Genomic DNA, 26,175 nt, shown 5'->3' with positions numbered 1-26,175 from the left:
AGTAGCCTTTGAGGCTTTTTTGCCTCTATTCTTCCCAGACATCAAGGATAAGGGTATGTGCACACGTTGCGGTTTTTGCTGCGGATCTGCAGCGGTTTTGACACTGCGGATCCGCAGCAGTTTTCCATGCGGTGTACAGTACAATGTTAACCTATGGAAAACAAAAACCGCTGTGCACATGCTGCGGAAAAAAACGTGCCGAAACGCTGCGGTTTATTATCCGCAGCATGTCAATTCTTTGTGCGGAATCCGCAGCGGTTTGGCACCTGCTCCATATTAAAAATCCGCAGGTGTCTAAAACCGCAGTGGAAACCACACAAAAAAACCGCGATAAATCCGCAGTACTTTTTGCACTGTGGATTTAATCAAATCCGCTGCGGAAAATTCCGCAACTGAATCCGCAGCGTGTGCACATGGCCTAAAGAGGTTTGAGTCAATTTTCCAGCCATCTGTAAGCTTTAAGTATGGTATTACTGTCCTTCTAACATCCAAAGAATGGAGAGAACGTTCTTTGTCATTGTTGTAGTTCTGGCAGAACGTAGGTAATATAATTTCCTGGTTTCTGTGAAAGTCAGTCACTACTTTAGGGAGAAACATAGGATCCAATTTTAAGATAATACAATCTTCCTGTATTTTTAAGTATGGGTCCGATATGGACAGGGCTTGGATCTTGCCTATTCGCCTTGCTGACATTACTGCGACGAGGAAGATAGTTTTGAACGTTACAGATTTTACAGTAGGTCTGCCTGATCTAGAGGTTCGTATGGAGCTTTACGTAATTCGTTTAGTACCAAGCTGAGGTTCCAGGGGGGTACTGAACTACGTATTGTTGGTCTGATACGTTGCGTAGCTTTGATGAACCTTACTACCCAGGGGTGATCGGCTAGTGGATAATCATAAAAGGAGCTTAAAGCGGAAATTTCTACCTTTAGCGTACTAGGCCTCACACCCATATCGAAGCCTGTTTGAAGGAAATTTAAGATCTGAGGAATATCTGGTTCTTGGAAAACGGATATTGGAGTTTTGCTCAATGTGCAAAAATTCTTCCAAATTTTTAGGTATATAGCCGAGGTCACTGGCTTCCTGCTTTTTTGCATGGTTGAGATAACCAAATCCGATAGTCCTTTTGATCTTCGGATCTCTTTTTCAAGATCCATGCTGAAAGTTGTAGCATGTCTAGATTTTGATGGACCAGCGGTCCTTGCGTCAGAAGGTCCCACCTTAGCAGTAGTAGAACTGGTTCTTCCAATGCCATCCACCTCAGCAGGGGAAACCCAGCTCCTCTTGGGCCAATATGGCACTATAAGGATTACCAATGCCAGACTTTCCTGAATCTTCCTCAGAACTTTTGGAATTAAAGTGAGTGGAGGGAATGCATACGCAAGTTCCATGTCCCAGTGTTGAGCCAAGGCGTCTACGCCAGTTGGATTGTCTCTTGGATTTAATGAAAATAATTCTTTTGTCTTTGTATTTTGCTTTGAGGTGAATAAATCTATTTGTGGAGTGCCCTATTGCTGGGTTAGCTGAACAAAGACTTTTCCGTTTAGAGACCACTCCGAAGGTTGCACCTTTTCTCTGCTGAGAAAGTACGCTATCTGGTTCTCTGAACCTTTTAGATGTACTGCCGTGATGGACTTCACGGTGCCTTCCGGTCAAGAGAATATTGATTCTGCTAGTCCCTGGAGGCGACGGAGCGTCGGACCTCCCTGATGAAGAAAGGATACCGTGGTCGAGTTGTCTGAGAAGATTCTGATGTGATGACCCCTGCATCTCCTCCTGGCACCTTTTTAGTGCTTCCCAAACCGCTCTGAGTTCCCTGTAATTGGAGGAACTGTTGTGTACCGATGTGGGCCATGTTCCTTGAAGATAACGTCCTTCTATGTGAGCTCCCCAGCCTCTTAAGCTTGCATCGGTGGTTATATTTACGCATGGAGGTACTCTCCAAGGTCTCCCTTTTTGGAGGTTTTCTATGTTGACCCACCATGAGAGGGACTGTTTTACCTCGCTGGTAACAACATCTTGTTGTCTAATTAATTTTTCTTTCCATTCCATACCGAAAGGACTTCCCGTTGAAGAGTTCTGGAGTGAAACTGGCTCCATTGTACGCTGGGAATACATGAGGTCATCAGAACTAGAATCCTCATGTGTTTCCTGATGGAAATGTATTTGCGTTTTCTTAATGTTTGAAGTTCTTTTTTGATTGTCCGTTGCTTTTGGTTTGGTAGGAAGGAGTATTCCTGTTCGGAATCTAGTGGCACTCCCAGAAATATTTTCTGTGTTTCTGGTTTGAGACTTGACTTTTTTGAATTTATTATCCACCCCAGATGCTTCAGGAGTGATATGGTCATTTTTAAGGATTCTTCCATCTGATGAGACAAATCTGCTAACAGCAACAGATCATCCAGGTATGGAGCGATGAGAACTTCCTTTTCTCTTAAGTGAGCCATGACCTCCATCATGAGTTTTGTGAATATTCTTGGGGCAGAGGCGAGACCGAATGGTAGACACAAACTGGAAATGAAGTATCTTCTTGTGGCTTCTTACTGCAAACCTGAGGAATCTTTGGTGTGAGGGATGGATGGGCACATGATAGTATGCATGTTTGAGATCTGGCGTGCACATTACGGAGTTCTTTTTTATTAAAGGTATGATTTATCGGAGAGACTCCATCTTGAAGCGTTTGTAAGCCACCCATTGGTTTAATGGTCTTAAGTTTATTATTGTACGATATTCTCCGCTTGGTTTCTTTATGGAGAATAGGCTTGAGTAATGTCCCTGAAACCACTGGTGATGGGGTACCGGAACTATGACTTGCAGCTCTAAGGATATGTGCACACGTAAAAAAAAAAAAAAAAGAGGAGGTGCAGAATTTTCTGCACAAAATCCGCATCTCCTGGCAGCTGCGGATTTGCTGCGGTTTTTATGCGGATTTAGTGCGTTTTTTGTGCGAATTGATGCGGATTTTCTGCAGTTTTTACCACTGCGGATTTCTATTAATGGAGGGGTGCAGAAACGCTGCAGATCTGCACAAAAGAAGCGACATGCACTTCTTTGAAATCCTTAGCGTTTCTGCGTGGATTTTTCTGCACCATGTGCACAGCTTTTTTTTTTTTTCACATTGATTTACATTGTACTGTAAATCACAGTGCAGATCTGCATCGTTTCTGAGCGGGAAAAAAAGCGCTGCAGATCTGCACTAAATCTGCATCGTGTGCACACAGCCTAAGAGTTCCTGTATGGGTTAGCAGCCTTTGATGAACTGCTGACGACTCTGTACGTGTCAGACAGTACCCTTTTGGGGGGGGGGGGTAGGTGAGTAAATGCTATCCTGTACCCCTGTACAACTGTCTGTAGAATCCACTGATTCTGAGTAATATTCTGCCATCCCTCTAGGAAGTACTGTAGTCTTCCTCCTATATTGTTGGCGTCATTGTCTGCTGGGTCCTGATGATTGGTCTCGAAAGGAACCTCTTCCTCTGCCACCTTTAGGGTAGCTCCATCTGCCGGACTTCCCTTTCCCTTTGTAGTCCTGCCTCAGGTGGGAGCGAGTTCTCCGAAAGAATGGCGTCTTCTTTGGTTTCTCTTCGGGAAAGCCTTTTTTCTTGTCGGATGCTTTCTCGAGCAGCTCATCTAGGACTGGACCGAAAACATGAGATCCTGAGAATGGAATCGAACACAGTTTGTTTTTCGATTGAATATCTCCCATCAAAGATGTCAGGCACAAGGCCAGTCTTGCCACATTTGACAGGGCGTTATTTCTGGCAGCAAACCGCACTGACTCCGCTGAAGCATCTGCCATGAAATCAGTTGCAATTTTCAGTACTGAGAGGGACTTCAGAATTTCTTCCCTGGGTGTCCTGTCTTTAATATGACCTTCCAGCTCGTCTACCCAGAGGCTCACGGATCTTGCTACAGAGGTGGCCGCTATGTTTGTCTTCATAATGGCAGTTGACGACTCCCAGGCTGTTTTTTTTTTTTTAAAAGAGATCTTCTGACCTTTTAGCCATCGGGTCTTTTAGCCCAGACGAGTCTTCAAAAGGAATAGATGTTTTCCTTGAGACTTTAGCTACCGGAATATCAATTTTTTGGGACAGATTCCCAGACTTTAGTTTCTTCCGGATCAAAGGGAAGACTGTACTTGAAGTCCCTCGGGACTACTAGCTTTTTTCCCACATCTTCCCATTCCTCCAGTATCATCGCAGTTATATGGTTGTTGACAGGAAATACTCTTTCTGCAAGTTCTCAGGCCCCTGAACATTTCGTCCTGAACAGATAGTGGTTCAGTGGAGTCCTCCATTTTCATAGTGCTCCTAACTGCTTTTAGTAGCACATCCGTGTTTTCGGACGAGAACAGGTATCTCTTGCGTTCCTCCGGAAATACAACAGAGGAATTGCCACCTTCACTAGAGTCTGGGTCAGAATATCCTGAAACCTCTCCTTCTTCTGAACTTAAGTCCATATCCCATCTGGGCCTCTTAGAGTGAGGAGACTGGGGTGGCACCAATGTTGATACTGTAGCCTGCACTTCGTCTATAATCATGGTTTTAATGTTAATTTAATAACGAAGCTTGTTCGTCTTTGAGTAGTTTAGTGATGAACACTTCGCATAACTTCTGGTTATAACCATCTGGGAGCTTGGCAGCACATAACGGACATCTGATAGCCTTTTTCTTAGTGGCAGACCGCTTGGGAATGTCCTTGTTCTAAAAATGTAAAGGAAAGCCCTGTAGCTACAGATCTAAAGTCCCGCTAATTACGTCCCCACCACGTCTACTCACATGGTCCGTGGGCAGCTCTAAGGACTGGACGTCTGGACGACTAACACCTTCCATCTTACCAAGTCAGGTGTGCTGTCAGCTGTCTGTCATTAAATAGTCCGTCTTACCGGACTTCAAGACATCTGATTCGTCCTCCTTCTGAGCTCAGCTGCTGGCATCTACATTGATTGCAGGTCCCCAGCTGTACTGCACATGCGCCATCTGGAACGCACGCTGACCAGCCTGGGACCCTGATCCTGGCGCCATCATGTCCCGGACTCCTGGTCCGCTGACGTATCTCGGTGCACCCGGAAACCACCGGCACCGCTGACTTCGGGAGTCTGACCATGCCCCCCGGAAGTCGTCACCAGCGCCCTCTGACACAGAACGTCGGACTGGAAGTTCGGGGAACGTCGTCGCCGCCGGCTGCTTGTGGAACCTGAGGGAACAGCGCCAAACACCGCAGCAGCAGCCGCTGCCTCAGAGCCCCTTTGTGAAGGGATGAGGCAGCTAACGGGAGCACACAGCTCTACCTTGTCGCGTGAGGAACCTCTGTCGGTATCCTGCGATTTGGGGAGTCCTTCCATGAGACTCCTGCGGCCCAGAACCCCCTCCAAGAGGAAAAGACCGCCCTCGGGAGCGCCTGCTCTACCGAAACCTGACTCCGGCATCAGGCAAATTTGTTCTCTTCTGGAGAACTCTCTCCTGCGTCTGTCCCTGATTGGGACAGGAAAAACACTGAAGTGGGGAGGGGCTATTTAACCTCTTCTGTGTTCCTGTCCCCATCAAGGATATGAAGGGCAACCTACTGGTGGTGCTGTCAGGAGGGACGACCTGGAAAAAAAAAATTAACTAAAGAAACTTTAAAAGACATTCTCTGATGAATTTGTGAAGAAAAAAAAAAAAAAAAAAAAAATCAAACTACAACTAATTGAGCAATATTCAAATGCAATAATGAAGTGGGCCCTAGGGCGTCAATTATGAAGACTGGCATTTTGCATGCCAGTCATGATGAGTACGCTGTAGTAACTTGGCATGTGCCTTCTTGAGGAGATTGGCGCATTAAAATGTCCTCAATTCAGGGCCTGGAGCGCACTTCTTTTGCGTCCTTTGCCACTTGGTTGAAATTAAGATGTACGTTTCCACACTAGTTTTCAAAATATTTGCACAATTAAGAGTTGCACAGAAACTCAGCAATATTTCACACCAGAATTCAGGAGAAAACAGCTTGATGGTTCTGTTTACAAGTTTTACTATTCCTGAACAACCCCAGTAAAGGCTTTTTTTTTTTCTCATCCAACTTGTTCATGGGCTGTATCCGTTATTGCCGCTCAGCTCCAGCACATGAATACTGCAATACCCACCGGGGCCATACAGAAAAGTGGCGTTTTAAAAATAAAATATCAATTTTTGGGGGGTTTCTCTTTTGAACAGAAATTCATGCACGATCATATCTACGCAATGTAGAAGAGCTCCTGTGCCCGGGAATGAACTGCTGATCGCGGAGGTGAGACACCTGTGGTTTCCAGGGCTTTTATCCTTTAATCTGTAAATGAGATCAGGCTGAATAGTCATCAGCGTAAAGGTCGTGCGATATGATGAACTTGGCAGTTGCGCTTACATCAGCTCCGAGATGCTCGCGACACACAAAAAGTGAAATTCCCAAACACTCGGAGCCTCCTGGATCGCTTACAATGTGGAGCGGCTCCCGCAGAATGAGGCTTGCTGGCCGCTCTCCAGATCGAAGCGCTCTCTTTATGAGGCATCATCTGCTGTTCATTAGCAGAGAGCTGCAGCTACAAATCTAGGTTAAAAGGCAAAATACAAAGTACACAGGGAAGGTGTGATTAGGGGAACACAATGTAACACTCCGCTTACTCATGCACAGGCATTCGCTGGGGAAACTCACTGGCTCCAAATGCAAAACTAGAGAGAACTGGTTCAGCCAAACTTCTCCCTGTGCACAAAGTCACCACTGTGCAGCCCCCGGGGGGAAGGGGGGGCAGAGTCAGAGATGGAGGTCCCACATGCCATAAGCAAATAAAGGTTTTTGCGTCATCCATTTTCCCTATATATTTTATTCTATTGCTTTTTATCTTTTCCACTTTCTCATCGTCAGGACCTATGCGACCATGACTATGCTACCTATGGATGCAATGCTCCAGCCAAAGGTCTTATCTACACGGCTGTATAGTGGTGGTACTTTGTAAGCCTGCTTGAGGGTCTCCTGATGTAAACCAATAAGATCATATATGCATACGATGCAGCTCGTTCACGTCATCATCAGAACGGTGGTCGGGCTTGGAAACTGTAGGCGTGGGATGGACGAGAAAATGCAGGTTATGTGAATGAGCCCTTAAAAATCTTCCACAAGGCAGAGGACACAGCGTGCAGGATGCAGCCATATACTAAAAGCATTGCATCACTCATGCACCATTACTTATCACTCATATCCAGCAGAACACCACAACAGGCCATTTCAGTACCCCAATTCCCCCCCCCCCCCCCCCCCGATTTCATGTGATACTATGACCTTTTTCATCACCTAGAAAGAAGCATTTGCTCCAAGAAGAATTACTTTGTTGTGAAAAGGTGTCACAGGTGGGGGCATCTATAGGGCCAGCAAATGTTTATTCGCAGGAGCTTATATGCCAAATCAGCGCTACAGTAGGACATTTAGTGCCAATTAGCACATACTGCTCCATACACTTAGACAGGGGCTGCAAAAATTGGTGTCCTGGTGACAGGTTCAACTAAGAGCTTGGCTTTACTAGGGACAAACTTTACTGTTGATTAACAAGGTGGGATCATACCCTTCTAAATAGAAAGTGAAAATTAGATGGTGCAATTTTGGCCCAATAACTAGCACAGATCGACTAGTACAATCAGTTATTGGCCCTTCATAAGGCTTGGTGCATGGTCAGTCATCAGTCATTTCTGTAGCTCAGTGGTTAGTGTGGCCTTGCAGCATTGCGATTCTGGGTTCAAATCCCGCCAATGACAACATCTGCAAGGAGTCTATGTCCTCCCCATGATTACGTGGGTTCCATCCAATACCCAAAAGACATGCTGATGGGAAATGTAGATTGTGAGCCCCAATGGGGACAGTGCTGATGTTTGTAAAGCGCTGAAGGGAATATGATGGTGCCATTTAAGCAAAGAATCATAAAGAACCCCAAAAATCAAATGATCAAATATCCCAATGTTATGGTACAAAAGTTTATTAGACATAGTCAAGTACAAGGAGAGAGGGGAAGGATAAAACATGCACATACAGAAAACAGGGCGCACTGGCAGAGATAATATCTATGTATATGTATGTATCTATGTGTATTATGTATAGTATGAACACTGTAGTTATATAGACATTGCACTATCCTATGTGACCTAATGAGGTCTGTATAATGTGTTTACAAAGACCTAACCTGCTAAGGATAATTTGATGATTATTAGATGGCTTAACTGCTTGAATATAAAGGACTGGAGTGGATGTCAGTGCGCACCACCCTCTCGCGCGTTTTAGCCAGGATGCCCTTGTCAAGATGAGTGTACCAGTGTATGGAGAGCAAGGATGCGCCCACGGGCATGTATAACTCATACATCGGTTCCATGTCTGAAACAGTCGAATGCCTGCAGTGTATTGTGCTGGGATTCTTAAATCTGCATTGCACAATTATTGTGAACGAGCATTCCTAGGAACGCTCCTTTTATGATAAACATGCAATGTAAACAGGCTGCCAGACACCTGACAAACAAGTAAAACTCATTTGTTGGGTAAAATGAGCTTTTGTTTTGTGCAAAAGATCATAGGTCACAGCAGAGCATCATTCTCCGTGAACAGGACCTGTGCTGCCGAGAACAATGGCATCCTATGCTCACTACTCATGTAAAGCTCATCTGTAGTGCCGATCTAAAGAAACTATCGGACGACTGCTGATTGGCAAATATTTACCAATAAAAAATTTTTTAAAAAGCGTATCACCAAGTGAGGTGAATAAAGGCAATGAAGTCGCGCTGGGGCCAAGAAATAATTGCATTTGTACCCTTTTTAGTTTTTTTATGCCTTTTTTACGTCGATTTATGCCTTTGCCTGGCTTCTTTTCCCCTAGTTTGCCACCAAGGGCAATATATCGGGAAGGCAAATGAGGGATTTTATATATACTGGAATTTTGGTGCAAATTCTGTGACAATGGAATATAGGACTTATTCCGTTAAAAAGTTACACTGCAGGTAAAAAAAAACAAAAAAAAAAACTTTTATTTATATGCAAATTTCATGAACAATGTGTGCGATTTTGATGAATTTAGCGCAAAAAAAAAAAAAAAAGACATAATGCATTGGGCCCACCAAACATCCTTCCGAGATGCGTGGCACCTCAATCTTGTGACCTCTAATATCACAAGTGAATTAGCCGGCATGTTTAGTCCAGCCAATCCTGTGTACGAGAGATCTTAGAGAGGGCTCCATACACAGACCAACCTGCAGTTATCGTCCACTCTCTAATGTGTAGGGGGTCCTCCCAGCAGATGAGGCTAGGAGGCAGAGAAGGGGTGGTGATACTTCTGTCCTCACTGGAGACAAGCCTCTGCCACAGGAGCCCAGTAGCAGCTCTTTCACAAAGAACATCGAGGAGCCGAGGGAGACGGCCATCAACCCAACAATCACTTGGCCAAAAGCTTTCTAATGTGTATTGAGGACTTAACTTGGCATCAAAAATTCACATAATTGGATCTGTCAATCTTTGTAACAGCAACAAATAAGTAACAGTGTAGAGACTCTTCCTCCTACAATAAAAGCAACATGTAGTGCAGCATGTGATGCTGCAGATTTGTCTTGTCATATATTAGTATCTTCTCACCAATCTGCATGAATTTCCGAAAGAAACATCACCAGAGGCGCTCAAGTCACGAGACCTTGGCATCTGCTCCAATCCAATCAGATAACCATTTCATAGGAATAACTGGGTCAAAACTAATGAGGCTACCATGCCTAATCCTAAATGGATCATCACCCTGCTGGCACACCTGCCCACAGCTCCTTCACCGTCACATTTAAGGCTAGGTGGCAAACCCCTACAAGGGCTGGGATGCCCGCTGTTAACCAAGCAAATGCAAAAGTTGTCCGAAAAGCCAGAAATAGCCATGGGCAAGTGCACCGGTCTGAACAAGTCAGAGGCCAGGGCTCGTCCATCAGAGACTGTGTAAGGTTTCTGACAATTTCATTATCAGACACTAAGTGCTGGAATTTGACTGCAAACATCTAAGTGGATGTGAAACCAAATCCTGGACTCAAATCCGAAAACGTCTTTGTAGACAAAGGGGAGGCAAAATACCTAAGGACTGAGCAGTGGATGACTGTCTCATGTACATAGTATAAGGGATGTAAAATGTGGAGCTCATAATTCACCCCTATTCCAAAACCTGCAACTCCCACAGACTTCAATGGGAAACACCAAACAAAAGCAACTACTTAGACAATCTGTCAGCAGGATTTTGCTTTTTAGTCTGAGAGCAGTGTAATGTAGGACTAGAGAGCCTGATTCAGTGGATGTGTCACTTATTAAGCTGTGTGCAGTTTCTATACAATCGGGGTTTATCAGAAGGAGATTATTACTGCCAGACTAGGTCTTGTGTGCACAATAGTCCTGCTAATCTATGGAACCCTGCCCCCACTGGTTGGCAGCTTGTTGACAATGTATGCAGGAAGCTGCCAATCAGGGGTATGGGCGGGGTTATACAGGGCTCAACATTCCGAGCTCTGCTAGATCTGTAGAAGAGAGGACAGGGTTCTATGAAAACTGCATCAGCCAGCCTAATAACTGACATTTCACTGTAATCCAGGTCATTTCCGCTATATCATGCTGTTCTCAGATTACAAAGCAAAAAGTGGCTAGTGCAAGTGCATTAGCCATAATATGATGCCGAGAGGGGATAAGGGGTGTAACCAGAGAAATTTACTTTCCAGAACAGCTCAGGATTTTTGCTCCAAAATGAGGTGTGTTAAAGGGGTGGAACAACTCTGAAAATCAAGGAAAGGGCCATCTGCAGGATTTTAATGTTGCAAAAGGAGAAGGATTGGTCAGTAAAAAAATCAAAAGGGTGGGGTTTAGTGACCAGACCCCAGAACATTCCCCGAGCTTGATGACGGCACAATTGGCATTTGTGAGCCAATTTACATGAGGAAATAAAGTTCATTTTCTCTATTTTAACTCCAAGATATTCCCTACCAAGAGGCGTCAATGGTTTCGGTAGGCAGAACTATTCTGATGAACTCACTTGCAATACCAGAGAAATCCCATGGATATTGGTGACGCTGGTTCTTCCTTTTAAGACTTTATTTTGCAGTGCACAATACCAGGAATATAAAATGACAAAATCGCGCAGTATTTTTCCAGTGAACATGAAGCACATGGTCCATTGCGCTGCTGTTTATAGGCCCATTAGTTACAGGTTGCTTAGTTTTCCTTCATTACCCTGAGCAGCTTATTATCCCCTACAGATCTCTTGGAAAGCAAAAACAATATCAGAAGTAGCTAACCTCATGCACCGGGTTTCCTGATTATTCAGCTGCAGCACTGAAGGCAAAAAAGGTTTATGACACCCAAAATGACAGATTTCTTGTTCAGAGTCTCCGAATGTCAGGAAATGCAAGGAGTGGTAGTTTTGCAATAGTTGTGAGGGTGGGCTGAAGACCACTACAGGACAGCGGGGTTATACAACAATGAGCACCTTTCTAGGAACCTAGCCCCCAATCCATACTTTGACATGATCACACGGCCCTGGAGTGGCTCCACAGATGCTGCCTGTATCACTGAAAAGACAATATGTCCGCACACAGCCTATATCTGCATGTGTACGTCAGGATGAAATCCCAGCATGTCGCACCAGGCTGTGGACTGATTATTCTGTAGGAAGAAAAGCTGCCGGAAATAATGTTTACAGCGAACAGACGCCTTTGGCAATCATGAAAACAAGTAGGCCCGAAGCCTCAGCAGACGCTGCAGGAGAGACCGGCACCAAGGTCAATGCTGAGATAAGAATATCCTTCAGTATAAAGGAGAAGTAACAAGCATTTCCTGCAAGAAGTGGTATCCAAAAACTATTAGGAAACGACTGCTGTAACGCAAGTAGGCGGGGGTTTTCAAAATGCTTTGGAGAGCCATGCTGGGAGTTATAGTTGCACAACCGCTGGAGGGCTGCAGTTCGGAGACTAATGCTAGCTAGAAGTTCATTTTACAGATTTTCCCAAAGGGTTAACTGGGGCCCAGGGTTCAAATCCAAAGAAAAGCAACATTTGCATTTAGCTTTTATGTCCTCCAGGAGATTTCCCAGGGGGTCTTAGGCTACTTTCACACTAGCGCCGTGTGACGGACGTCGCAATGCGTCGTTTTGGAGAAAAAACGCATCCTGCAAAGTTGCCCGCAGGATGCAGTTTTTCTCCATAGACTTGCATTAGCGACGCATTGCGACGTATGGCCACACGGATGCGTTGTGTTTTTGGCAGCGGGTGGGTTGTAAAACTGCATCCGCTGCCCACGTTGTGCTACATTAACGCACTGTCTGTCGGAATCCGCAGCGGTTTTACACCTGCTCCATAATAGCAAACCGCAGGTGTAAAACCGCAGTAGAATCCGCACAAAAAACATGGTAAATCCACAAGAAAAACGCAGTGTTTTTGCCCTGCAGATTTATCAAATCCGCTGGAGAAAAATCCGCAAAGGACCATTCTACGTGTGCACATAGCCTTAGAATTCCTCCCAGAATCAAAAACAAACTCATGACCTAACTGGCCTCCTGTGAAATTTGCCCATGTTCACACCAGATACACTTTGCACAGTATACTGCTGATTTCAGTTACAGCCCGTTATTGCAGGGGTCTACGAGGTCCCATCTCAAACTGTGAATCCACCAACACCACAATGCACAGGAAAGGAGACTATAAACTCACAACCTCACCCACCCTGTACAGTCTTTCCTGAGCATGGACTGGCTGGGTGTAGAGGAGGAGGGGGTACAAAGCAGGAATGACCCCCAGGGGTGTGAACAATAAATGCACAGTGTGTTTATTTGCCCTGGGAAAACTGCAATCAATCATAAAGCAATCTCCAGCATGACATCTGAAGATTACACCACCACAAGACCTCTTAAGGTACCATCACACTAAGCGACGCTGCAGCGATACCGACAACGATCCGGATCGCTGCAGCGTCGCTGTTTGGTCGCTGGAGAGCTGTCACACAGACAGCTCTCCAGCGACCAACGATCCAGAGGTCCCCGGGTAACCAGGGTAAACATCGGGTTACTAAGCGCAGGGCCGCGCTTAGTAACCCGATGTTTACCCTGGTTACCATCGTTAAAGTAAAAAAAACAACCGCTACATACTTACCTACCGCTGTCTGTCCTTGGCACTCTGCTTCTCTGGTCTGGCTGTGAGCGCCGGGCAGCCGGAAAGCAGAGCGGTGACGTCACCGCTGTGCTTTCCGGCCGCTGTGCTCACAGCCAGACCAGAGAAGCAGAGTGCCAAGGACAGACAGCGGTAGGTAAGTATGTAGCGGTTGTTTTTTTTACTTTAACGATGGTAACCAGGGTAAACATCGGGTTACTAAGCGCGGCCCTGCGCTTAGTAACCCGATGTTCACCCTGGTTACCAGTGAAGACATCGCTGAATCGGTGTCACACACGCCGATTCAGCGATGTCTACGGGGAGTCCAGCGACGAAACAAAGTTCTGGACTTTCTTCCCCGACCAGCGACAGCACAGCAGGGGCCTGATCGCTGCTGCCTGTCACACTGGACGATATCGCTAGCGAGGACGCTGCAACGTCACGGATCGCTAGCGATACCGTCTAGTGTGACGGTACCTTAACTTTCGCAGATCAGATCTATAAAAGGACATTACAGAGACATTTAGCATCTGGAGCACTAATGTAAAAAAGGGAGATCGGACTGATGGGCCTTAAAATAGGTTGCATGGATTTTAAAGTTAAGTCCTCGAACTGCAAGAAATGTAGCCATTAAAAAAAAAAAAAAAAATAGCCATGATCTCAACTTTAGACACCCCAAAGCGCTGGGGAGCTCCATGCCTATCTTTGTTTACTTTGCTGCAGAGGTGAAATCAACTATAAACATAATAAACATATGACTGCTGCAGCTAATCGCTGGCATGTATGACACCAGAGAGATGTGGTTAGCTACCAGGAGCAGCAATTACAGAATATGGGGCCTACAGCAAACCCAACATGCCCAATCCTTCTCTTCACCCCCTTCCCCCCCACCCCAATACATCTGCCAAAAGGAGTCACAACACTGCCATACACATCAGGTGGTCAATCTCACTTATTTCAGGTTCAGACAACATTACGGTGTATGCCCGCCATATACAGGACTACTGCCACTTGCTATACGTCAGTACTGCGACCTTTGACACTGCCCCCAACACAATCAACCATGAAAGCGCTAAATTTAAAGTCAGCCGAGTGCAATGCAAGGAAAAAAAAAAAAGGAATCAGATTGCACTCAGAGCAATGTTATTCGCTGAAGCAGTGCAGATCTGAGCATCTCTGTCTCTCTGCTGTATTTTGCGTGAGCACAAAAATTACCGTACTACATCACAGCATCCTATAATTGCACTCCAAAATTGGACAGTGCGAGGAAAAATAAAAATCGCATCCTATTTTAATGAAAACAGTACAGTTCTGTATCATAGGAAGAAACCGCAAATGGTCCTGAAAACATTAACAGCTGATTAAAAAATGGATTGTATACAGACAGCAAAAGGATGACAAGTGAGGAAAAAATTGTCCCACTCCCCTGTATGAGAATAGGACCAATTTTTCATACACAAGTGTGAGCGGCGGCCCTAAGGAAAACTACGCCAGAAGACAAGACAGTTCACATAACATAGTAACATAGTTAGTAAGGCCGAAAAAAGACATTTGTCCATCCAGTTCAGCCTATATTCCATCATAATAAATCCCCAGATCTACGTCCTTCTACAGAACCTAATTGTATGATACAATATTGTTCTGCTCCAGGAAGACATCCAGGCCTCTCTTGAACCCCTCGACTGAGTTCGCCATCACCACCTCCTCAGGCAAGCAATTCCAGATTCTCACTGCCCTAACTGTAAAGAATCCTCTTCTATGTTGGTGGAAAAACCTTCTCTCCTCCAGACGCAAAGAATGCCCCCTTGTGCCCGTCACCTTCCTTGGTATAAACAGATCCTCAGCGAGATATTTGTATTGTCCCCTTATTTACTTATACATGGTTATTAGATCGCCCCTCAGTCGTCTTTTTTCTAGACTAAATAATCCTAATTTCGCTAATCTATCTGGGTATTGTAGTTCTCCCATCCCCTTTATTAATTTTGTTGCCCTCCTTTGTACTCTCTCTAGTTCCATTATATCCTTCCTGAGCACCGGTGCCCAAAACTGGACACAGTACTCCATGTGCGGTCTAACTAGGGATTTGTACAGAGGCAGTATAATGCTCTCATCATGTGTATCCAGACCTCTTTTAATGCACCCTATGATCCTGTTTGCCTTGGCAGCTGCTGCCTGGCACTGGCTGCTCCAGGTAAGTTTATCGTTAACTAGGATCCCCAAGTCCTTCTCCCTGTCAGATTTACCCAGTGGTTTCCCGTTCAGTGTGTAATGGTGATATTGATTCCTTCTTCCCATGTGTATAACCTTACATTTATCATTGTTAAACCTCATCTGCCACCTTTCAGCCCAAGTTTCCAACTTATCCAGATCCATCTGTAGCAGAATACTATCTTCTCTTGTATTAACTGCTTTACATAGTTTTGTATCATCTGCAAATATCGATATTTTACTGTGTAAACCTTCTACCAGATCATTAATGAATATGTTGAAGAGAACAGGTCCCAATACTGACCCCTGAGGTACCCCACTGGTCACAGCGACCCAGTTAGAGACTATAGCATTTATAACCACCCTCTGCTTTCTATCACTAAGCCAGTTACTAACCCATTTACACACATTTTCCCCCAGACCAAGCATTCTCATTTTGTGTACCAACCTCTTGTGCGGCACGGTATCAAACGCTTTGGAAAAATTGAGATATACCACGTCCAATGACTCACCGTGGTCCAGCCTATAGCTTACCTCTTCATAAAAACTGATTAGATTGGTTTGACAGGAGCGATTTCTCATAAACCCATGCTGATATGGAGTTAAACAGTTATTCTCATTGAGATAATCCAGAATAACATCCCTCAGAAACCCTTCAAATATTTTACCAACAATAGAGGTTACACTTACTGGCCTATAATTTCCAGGTTCACTTTTAGAGCCCTTTTTGAATATTGGCACCACATTTGCTATGCGCCAATCCTGCGGAACAGACCCTGTCGCTATAGAGTCCCTAAAAATAAGAAATAATGGTTTATCTATTACATTACTTAGTTCTCTTAGTACTCGTGGGTGTATGCCATCCGGACCCGGAGATTTATCTATTTTGATCTTATTTAGCCGGTTTCGCACCTCTTCTTGGGTTAGATTGGTGACCCTTAATATAGGGTTTTCATTGTTTCTTGGGATTTCATCTAGCATTTCATTTTCCACCGTGAATACCGTGGAGAAGAAGGTGTTTAATATGTTAGCTTTTTCCTCGTCATCTACAACCATTCTTTCCTCACTATTTTTTAAGGGGCCTACATTTTCAGTTTTTATTCTTTTACTATTGATATAGTTGAAGAACAGTTTGGGATTAGTTTTACTCTCCTTAGCAATGTGCTTCTCTGATTCCTTTTTGGCAGCTTTAATTAGTTTTTTAGATAAAGTATTTTTCTCCCTATAGTTTTTTAGAGCTTCAATGGTGCCATCCTGCTTTAGTAGTGCAAATGCTTTCTTTTTACTGTTAATTGCCTGTCTTACTTCTTTGTTTAGCCACATTGGGTTTTTCCTATTTCTAGTCCTTTTATTCCCACAAGGTATAAACCGCTTACACTGCCTATTTAGGATGTTCTTAAACATTTCCCATTTATTATCTGTATTCTCATTTCTGAGGATATTGTCCCAGTCTACCAGATTAAGGGCATCTCTAAGCTGGTCAAAGTGTCATGACATAAAGTGTCATCTTAATACATTTCGCGGCCCCCCAAACACCATCACTATTATTACGCTACCATTGCATCAGCTTACCAGCCATTCATAAACATTATTGCCAAATTATACATTTTTTTGTTACTTAAATGCAAATATTTTGGGCTAAAATTATTTTTTAATTTCAGTTTTGTTGCAAATGTTGTATTGTTTTCCTTCTATAGCCTATAGTACACATGCTGGATGCAAAAAGAGCTCACTGACTGGTTCCCAGTTATGTCTTTAAAAAAAAAAAATTATCTATCTAATTGTCTAAGGGGTACTTCCGTCTTTCTGTCTGCAACTTCCGTAACGGAAATCGTGTGGCGCTGATTGGTCTCGCCAGCTGCCTGTCGTGGCTGCCGCGACCATTCAGCGACGGACACAGTCCGATTAGTCCCTCACCTACAGTCAGTGCCCGGCGCCCGCTCCGTAATCCCCTCCAGTCACCGCTCACACAGGGTTAATGCCAGCGGTAACGGGCACCGCACTCCGTTACCGCTGCTATTAACCCTGTGTGTCCCCAACTTTTTTTTTTACTATTGATGCTGCCTATGCAGCATCAATAGTAAAAAGATGTAATGTTAAAAATAATGAAAAAAAAAAAAAAAACTGCTATTCTCACCTTCCGTCATCCGACAATGCGCTCGCGGCCTCCGCCATCTTCCGCTCCCAGAGATGCATTGCGAAATTACCCAGAAGACTTAGCGGTCTCGCAAGACCGCTAAGTCATCTGGGCAATTTCACAATGCATCCTGGGAACGGAAGATGGCGGCAGCCACGCGTGCATCGCCAGAGTTTCGCTGGATCCCAGGAGGTGAGTATATAACTTTTTTTTTTTTTTACAGGGATATGGTGCCCACACTGCTGTATACTACGTCGGCTGTGTTAGATACCGCGTGGCTGCTATATACTACATAGGCAGTGTTATATACTCCGTGGGCTGTGCAATATACTACGTGCCCTCTGTTATATACTGCGTGGCTACTATATACTGCGTGGGTTGTGTTATATAGTATGTGGGCTGTGTTATATACTGCGTGGCCTGTATTAACTCAGTATATAACATGGGCTGTGTTATATACTCCGTGGGCTGTGTGATATACTGCGTGGGCTGTGCTATATACTACGTGGCTGCTATATACTGCGTGGGTTGTGTTATATAGTTTGTGGGCAGTGTTATATACTGTTTGGGCTGTGTTATATCCTGCGTGGCCACTGCTATATACTGTGTGGCCTGTATTAACGCAGTATATAACATGGGCAGTGTTATATACTCGGTGGGCTGTGTGATATACTACGTGCCCTGTGTTATATACTACGTGGCCTCTGCTATATACTATGTGGCCGCTATATACATACGTATTCTAGAATACCTAATGCGTTAGAATTGGGCCACCATCTAGTATATATTTCCCATCCCATTTTTTCTCTTGTGGCATATGGCATTTGCTGACTTTTTGTGGCATTAGCTGACTTTTTTGTGGCACATTCGTCAAAAATGGAGACTGCGGATCAATTTTTTTTTCTTTTAAACCATTTTTGTGCCCAGCACTAAAAACCAGTACAAAAGACACATACCGTATTTGTCTTATTAAAAAAAAAAAAAAAAAATTGCAGTAAAATGAGCCCGCAAGGGCAGGGTCCTCTTCCCTCTGTACCAGTCTGCCATTGTTAGTTTGCTTACTGTAATTTGTATGTAACCCCTTCTAGTGTACAGCACCATGGAATCAATGGTGCTATATAAATAAATAATTCTTCAAAAAAAAAAAACATTCGGGGGGAGGACTCGAGCAATATGCACATAAAAAAAAAAAAAAAAAATATGCAACAGTTGGTAAAAGGGTGCATACTAAAACCCTGTGTGGCATATCAATGTATGCCTACGGTAGATATTTTAGTTGTATTCATCTATACCTATTTTAGATTTTTTTTACAGTTTCATTTTCTTAATTTAGTTTTCCTTTCCACTTCACTGTATTTGAAGCAGAGTAACCAATTTATTTACTTATGTATTTATTTGACATAAAGTTGCTATACATGAATGTAGGGGGTTACTTTTTTGGAAACAGAACAGTTTTAAGCTCCGTTTTTTCTTATTGGAATAAGTTCATATTAGTATAACAAGGTTATCTTCCGAGTTTCATTAAGATCTTTTTTTAGGGATTCAGTCTTTATGCGCCATATTCTGCCATACCTAGGCCTAGTGTGTTATCACACTTTATGAAGTCTACCTGAAACATCTGGGAAAGAAAAGCTGGAGGAAAAATAATAAAAATATATATTTATCCACAGGCAAAAAGCTTAAAGGGAACCTGTCACCCCGTTTTTTGAGATTGAGCTATAAATACTGTTAAATAGGGCCTGCGCTGTGTGTTCCTATAGTGTATGTAGTGTACCCCGATTCCCCATGAATGCTGAGAAATAACTTACCAAAGTCGCCGTTTTCGCCTGTCAATCAGGCTGGTCAGGTCGGGAGGGCGTGGTGACATCGGTGGTTCTTCCTCAGCTTTACGTTGGTGGCGTAGTGGTGAAGACACAGCGCGCGATCTGCGCTGTCATCCCTTGCATCGGTGGGGGCGGCCATCTTCCTGGGGCCGCGCGTGCGCAGATCGAGTGCTCTGCTGCACGGGGCTTCAGGAAAATGGCCGCGGGATGCCGCGCGTGCGTATTAGAGATCGCGGCGGCCATTTTCCCAAAGCCGAGTTTGCATCTCGGCTTTGGGAAAATGGCCGCCGCGATCTCTAATGCGCACGCGCGGCATCCCGCGGCCATTTTCCTGAAGCCCCGTGCAGCAGAGCACTCGATCTGCGCACGCGCGGCCCCAGGAAGATGGCCGCCCCCACCGATGCAAGGGATGACAGCGCAGATCGCGCGCTGCTTGTTCACCACTACGCCACTACGCCACCAACGTAAAGCTGAGGAAGAACCAGCGATGTCACCACGCCCTCCCGACCTGACCAGCCTGATTGACAGGCGAAAACGGCGACTTTGGTAAGTTATTTCTCAGCATACATGGGGAATCGGGGTACACTACATACACTATAGGAACACACAGCGCAGGCCCTATTTAACAGTATTTATAGCTCAATCTCAAAAAACGGGGTGACAGGTTCCCTTTAAGTGGTGCAAAACATGTACAGAATAAGCAGCAAATACAAAAAGCCTCTAAAAAGGCTCTGGAAAACTGGAGAAATGGTGGTGATGAATAGAGGCCGTAGCAAACGGTGCAACATTTTTAGTGAAACCTAATGCGATAAATGATTTTTAGCCCCAAATACGTGTATTTATGGAAAATAAATCAATAGCCCCCAGAGTTGGACAACCCCTTTAAGTCAGCCAACTTAATGAGGGAAGGGTTAAATTGGGACTACGGAGTCCCAGAGGCAGCAGGACCCCCAGCTCAGGAGCCTTTGTGGGGCCCCCAGGTACAGAGATCACTGCACAGTATACAAGGACACTTCAAGGGCCCCGGCTCTATAGACTGCCCCCTGTGGAGCGCCCCCTGGCGGCGGCGCACGCAGCTCTCACCTCTTCTTGTCGTTCACAACTATTCCCTCCATGCCAGCCGGGGCAAGGAGGCCTCCGGAGCTGCGTCAGACGCCGGGTGCTGCGGGCGGACACTGAGGCCTGGACAAGAAGCTGCGAGACGGTAATAATCCACTCAGGAGACACAAAGCCCGGGGAGGAAGTCGCTGCAGCTGGACGGAAACGCCGTGTGCCGGAGCTAGGCCGCGCCGCTGCTGACGCAATACGTCGCCGGTACGTAGTTCTCACGCTCTGCTCCTCTCACCGGTCTGATACGGACTCTTCTTCTTCGTCTTTTTTCTCTCTCTCTCTCGCTTCTACGCAAACAAAACGCCTGCGTCACCACGTAGGCGTGGTTCTCAGAGTGACGCCTTGACGTCACTAAAAGCCACCAATCAGAAGAGGCGAAAGCCGAGCCTCCGAGCCTGTCTTCCCCCACGCCCACTCAGTATAGTCAGCTGATGTCGGCGGAGGGGGTGTGAGCAGCGTGTGGAGAGAGAAAGGTCATGAGAGTGTAAAGAGATTAACCTACTCATTACCTGACTTCACACACTGTGGCTTCTCTCTGTTTCTGGTCCTTCTCGGGATCTGTATATCGAAATTGTCTTTGTTGCCCATAGCAACACCAATCAGAGACTAGCTTTCATTGGAAAAAATTGCAGCGTAGAAGTAAACGCCGTGCTCTGATTGGTTGCTATGGGCAACAAAGGCCAATGTGATAAATAAGACTTATTATTTTATTTATATAGTGTTTACATTTAATTAGGGAAATACAACAAAAAAAAGCGTTAGAAAGAATGGTTGTAAAAATATCGACAGAAATTAATATAAAAACATCACAAATGAAATAGTATTATCTGTAGTGGGTATCATGGCTCCAGGTTTTCATGGGCCCCGAGCAAACAAAGTCTCAGTGGGCCCTTTACCGCATAGCACAATTCATGATGCACAGATACAGCAGAGAAATATATAGTACAATGCCAAAGATTTCACTTCTTACATTACATCAGTGATATGTATTGTACATTCTACAATAGCTCAGAAACTGGACAGTATAGTCCTCCATACAGAATAATGAGCCCCATATATTGCTCCATACAGAATTATGAGCCCCATATATTGCTCCATACAGTATAATGAGCCCCATATATTGCTCCATACAGAATTATGAGCCCCATATATTGCTCCATACAGTATAATGAGCCCCATATATTGCTCCATACAGAATAATGAGCCCCATATATTGCTCCATACAGAATAATGAGCCCCATATATTGCTCCATACAGAATAATGAGCCCCATATATTGCTCCATACAGAATAATGAGCCCCATATATTGCTCCATACAGAATAATGAGCCCCATATATTGCCCCATACAGATTAATGAGCTCCATATATTGCTCCATACAGAATAATGAGCTCCATATATTGCTCCATACAGAATAATGAGCCCCATATATTGCTCCATACAGAATAATGAGCCCCATATATTGCTCCATACAGAATAATGAGCCCCATATATTGCCCCATACAGAATAATGAGCTCCATATATTGCTCCATACAGAATAATGAGCTCCATATATTGCCCCATACAGAATAATGAGCCCCATATATTGCTCCATACAGAATAATGAGCCCCATATATTGCTCCATACAGAATAATGAGCCCCATATATTGCTCCATACAGAATAATGAGCCCCATATATTGCTCCATACAGAATAATGAGCCCCATATATTGCTCCATACAGAATAATGAGCCCCATATATTGCTCCATACAGAATAATGAGCCCCATATATTGCTCCATACAGAATAATGAGCTCCATATATTGCTCCATACAGAATAATGAGCCCCATATATTGCTCCATACAGAATAATGAGCCCCATATATTGCCCCATACAGAATAATGAGCTCCATATATTGCTCCATACAGAATAATGAGCTCCATATATTGCCCCATACAGAATAATGAGCCCCATATATTGCCCCATACAGAATAATGAGCCCCATATATTGCCCCATACAGAATAATGAGCTCCATATATTGCCCCATACAGAATAATGAGCTCCATATATTGCTCCATACAGAATAATGAGCCCCATATATTGCTCCATACAGAATAATGAGCCCCATATATTGCTCCATACAGAATAATGAGCCCCATATATTGCTCCATACAGAATAATGAGCCCCATATATTGCTCCATACAGAATAATGAGCCCCATATATTGCTCCATACAGAATAATGAGCCCCATATATTGCCCCATACAGAATAATGAGCCCCATATATTGCTCCATACAGAATAATGAGCCCCATATATTGCTCCATACAGAATAATGAGCCCCATATATTGCTCCATACAGAATAATGAGCCCCATATATTGCCCCATACAGAATAATGAGCCCCATATATTGCTCCATACAGAATAATGAGCCCCATATATTGCTCCATACAGAATAATGAGCCCCATATATTGCTCCATACAGAATAATGAGCCCCATATATTGCTCCATACAGAATAATGAGCCCCATATATTGCTCCATACAGAATAATGAGCCCCATATATTGCTCCATACAGAATAATGAGCCCCATATATTGCTCCATACAGAATAATGAGCCCCATATATTGCTCCATACAGAATAATGAGCCCCATATATTGCCCCATACAGAATAATGAGCCCCATATATTGCTCCATACAGAATAATGAGCCCCATATATTGCTCCATACAGAATAATGAGCCCCATATATTGCTCCATACAGAATAATGAGCCCCATATATTGCTCCATACAGAATAATGAGCCCCATATATTGCTCCATACAGAATAATGAGTCCCATATATTGCTCCATACAGAATAATGAGCCCCATATATTGCTCCATACAGAATAATGAGCCCCATATATTGCCCCATACAGAATAATGAGCCCCATATATTGCTCCATACAGAATAATGAGCCCCATATATTGCTCCATACAGAATAATGAGCCCCATATATTGCTCCATACAGAATAATGAGCCCCATATATTGCTCCATACAGAATAATGAGCCCCATATATTGCCCCATACAGAATAATGAGCCCCATATATTGCTCCATACAGAATAATGAGCCCCATATATTGCCCCATACAGAATAATGAGCCCCATATATTGCTCCATACAGAATAATGAGCCCCATATATTGCTCCATACAGAATAATGAGCCCCATATATTGCTCCATACAGAATAATGAGTCCCATATATTGCTCCATACAGAATAATGAGCCCCATATATTGCTCCATACAGAATAATGAGCCCCATATATTGCCCCATACAGAATAATGAGCCCCATATATTGCTCCATACAGAATAATGAGCCCCATATATTGCCCCATACAGTATAATGAGCTCCATATATTGCTCCATATAGTATTATGGGCACCACATAGTCCTTCATACAGAATAATGAGCCCCATATATTGCTCCATACAGTATTATGGGCACCACATAGTGCTCCATACAGTATAATGAGCTCCATATATTGCTCCATATAGTATTATGGGCACCACATAGTGCGCCATACAGAATAATGAGCCCCATATATTGCTCCATACAGAATAATGAGCCCCATATATTGCCCCATACAGAATAATGAGCCCCATATATTGCTCCATACAGAATAATGAGCCCCATATATTGCCCCATACAGAATAATGAGCCCCATATATTGCTCCATACAGAATAATGAGCCCCATATATTGCTCCATACAGTATTATGGGCACCACATAGTGCTCCATACAGTATAATGAGCTCCATATATTGCTCCATATAGTATTATGGGCACCACATAGTGCGCCATACAGAATAATGAGTCCCATATATTGCTCCATACAGAATAATGAGCCCCATATATTGCCCCATACAGAATAATGAGCCCCATATATTGCTCCATACAGAATAATGAGCCCCATATATTGCTCCATACAGAATAATGAGCCCCATATATTGCCCCATACAGAATAATGAGCCCCATATATTGCTCCATACAGAATAATGAGCCCCATATATTGCCCCATACAGTATAATGAGCTCCATATATTGCTCCATACAGTATTATGGGCACCACATAGTCCTCCATACAGAATAATGAGCCCCATATATTGCTCCATACAGTATTATGGGCACCACATAGTGCTCCATACAGTATAATGAGCTCCATATATTGCTCCATATAGTATTATGGGCACCACATAGTGCTCCATACAGAATAATGAGCCCCATATATTGCTCCATACAGAATAATGAGCCCCATATATTGCCCCATACAGTATAATGAGCTCCATATATTGCTCCATACAGTATTATGGGCACCACATAGTCCTCCATACAGAATAATGAGCCCCATATATTGCTCCATACAGTATTATGGGCACCACATAGTGCTCCATACAGTATAATGAGCTCCATATATTGCTCCATACAGTATTATGGGCACCACATAGTGCGCCATACAGAATAATGAGCCCCATATATTGCTCCATACAGTATTAGGCCATGTTCACACCATCCTTTTTTTAATGCGGAATCGCCGCGATTTTCCCGCTGCGGGTCCGCAGCTGCTTTCCATGCAGGGTACATTACAATGTACCCTATGGAAAACAGGAACCGCTGTGCCCACATTGCGGAAAATCCCGAAAAAAGCCGCGCTGAATAGCTGCGGTAAAAAAGAAGTACCATGTCACTTCTTTTTGCGGAACTGCAGCGGTTCTGCACCCATAGACCTCCATTGTGAGGTCAAACCCGCAGTAAAACCCGCAGATGAAAAAAATATCTGCGGGTTTTCTGCGGTTTGTGGTGCAGAACCGCTGCAGTGTGGCTGCCCCCCATGCCCCAATCCCACCCCCCCATGCTCCGATGCCACCCCCCCGTGCTCCGACGCCCCCCCCCCCCCCGTGCCCTCATCTCCCCCCCTTATACTTACCCGGCCTCCCGGTGTCCGTCCGGCCGTCTTCTCCATGGGCGCCGCCATCTTCCAAAATGGCGGGCGCATGCGCAGTGCGCCCGCCGAATCTGCCGGCCGGCAGATTCGTTCCAAAGTGCATTTTGATCACTGAGATATAATCTATCTCAGTGATCAAAATAGAAAAAATAGTAAATGACCCCCCGCCCCCTTTGTCACCCCCATAGGTAGGGACAATAAAAAAATAAAGAATTTTTTTTTTTTTCCACTAAGGTTAGAATAGGGTTAGGGGTAGGGTTAGGGGTAGGGTTAGGGTTAGGGGTAGGGGTAGGGTTAGGGTTAGTGGTAGGGTTAGGGGTAGGGTTAGGGTATTTTCAGCCATTTTAACCCTAAAAACTTCCTAGAAAACACACAGACTCTGCATAGAAAACTGCATTAAAAAACGCACTAAAAAACGCATCAAAAAACGCACCAAAAACGCATAAAAAAAAGGACCTGCGTTTTCTGCCAAGAGCTGCGGTTTTTAGTCCTGAAAAAAAGGAGGGAAATCAGGAACGTGTGAACATAGCCTTATGGGCATCACATAGTGCTCCATACAGAATAATGAGCTCCATATATTGCTCCATACAGTATTGTGGCCACCACATAGTCCTCCATACAGAATAATGAGCCCCATATATTGCTCCATACAGTATTATGGGCACCACATAGCGCTCCATACACAATAATGAGCCCCATATATTGCTCCATACAGTATTATGGGCACCACATAGTGCTCCATACAGAATAATGAGCCCCATATATTGCTCCATACAGTATTATGGGCACCAC

General features: G+C 44.3%; 1 protein-coding gene across 1 annotated transcript in view; it reads right to left on the bottom strand.

The window, feature by feature from the left end:
- The window catches only part of HIF1A (hypoxia inducible factor 1 subunit alpha), a 76,570-nt gene extending 55,851 nt beyond the window's left edge, over nucleotides 1-20,719 (bottom strand). The window contains exon 1 of the mRNA XM_069733696.1: nucleotides 20,391-20,719. Coding sequence (XP_069589797.1) covers nucleotides 20,391-20,422 — 32 coding nt within the window. The 5' untranslated portion in view covers nucleotides 20,423-20,719. The remainder of the gene's footprint in view (nucleotides 1-20,390) is intronic.
- Between the last annotated feature and the right edge of the window lie 5,456 nt (nucleotides 20,720-26,175).

This window comes from Ranitomeya imitator, chromosome 1, assembly GCF_032444005.1.
Source record: "Ranitomeya imitator isolate aRanImi1 chromosome 1, aRanImi1.pri, whole genome shotgun sequence".
Taxonomy (NCBI): Eukaryota; Metazoa; Chordata; class Amphibia; order Anura; family Dendrobatidae; genus Ranitomeya; species Ranitomeya imitator.
The sequence above is the reverse complement of the archived record's forward strand: the minus strand, read 5'-3'. Positions and strand labels throughout refer to the sequence as shown.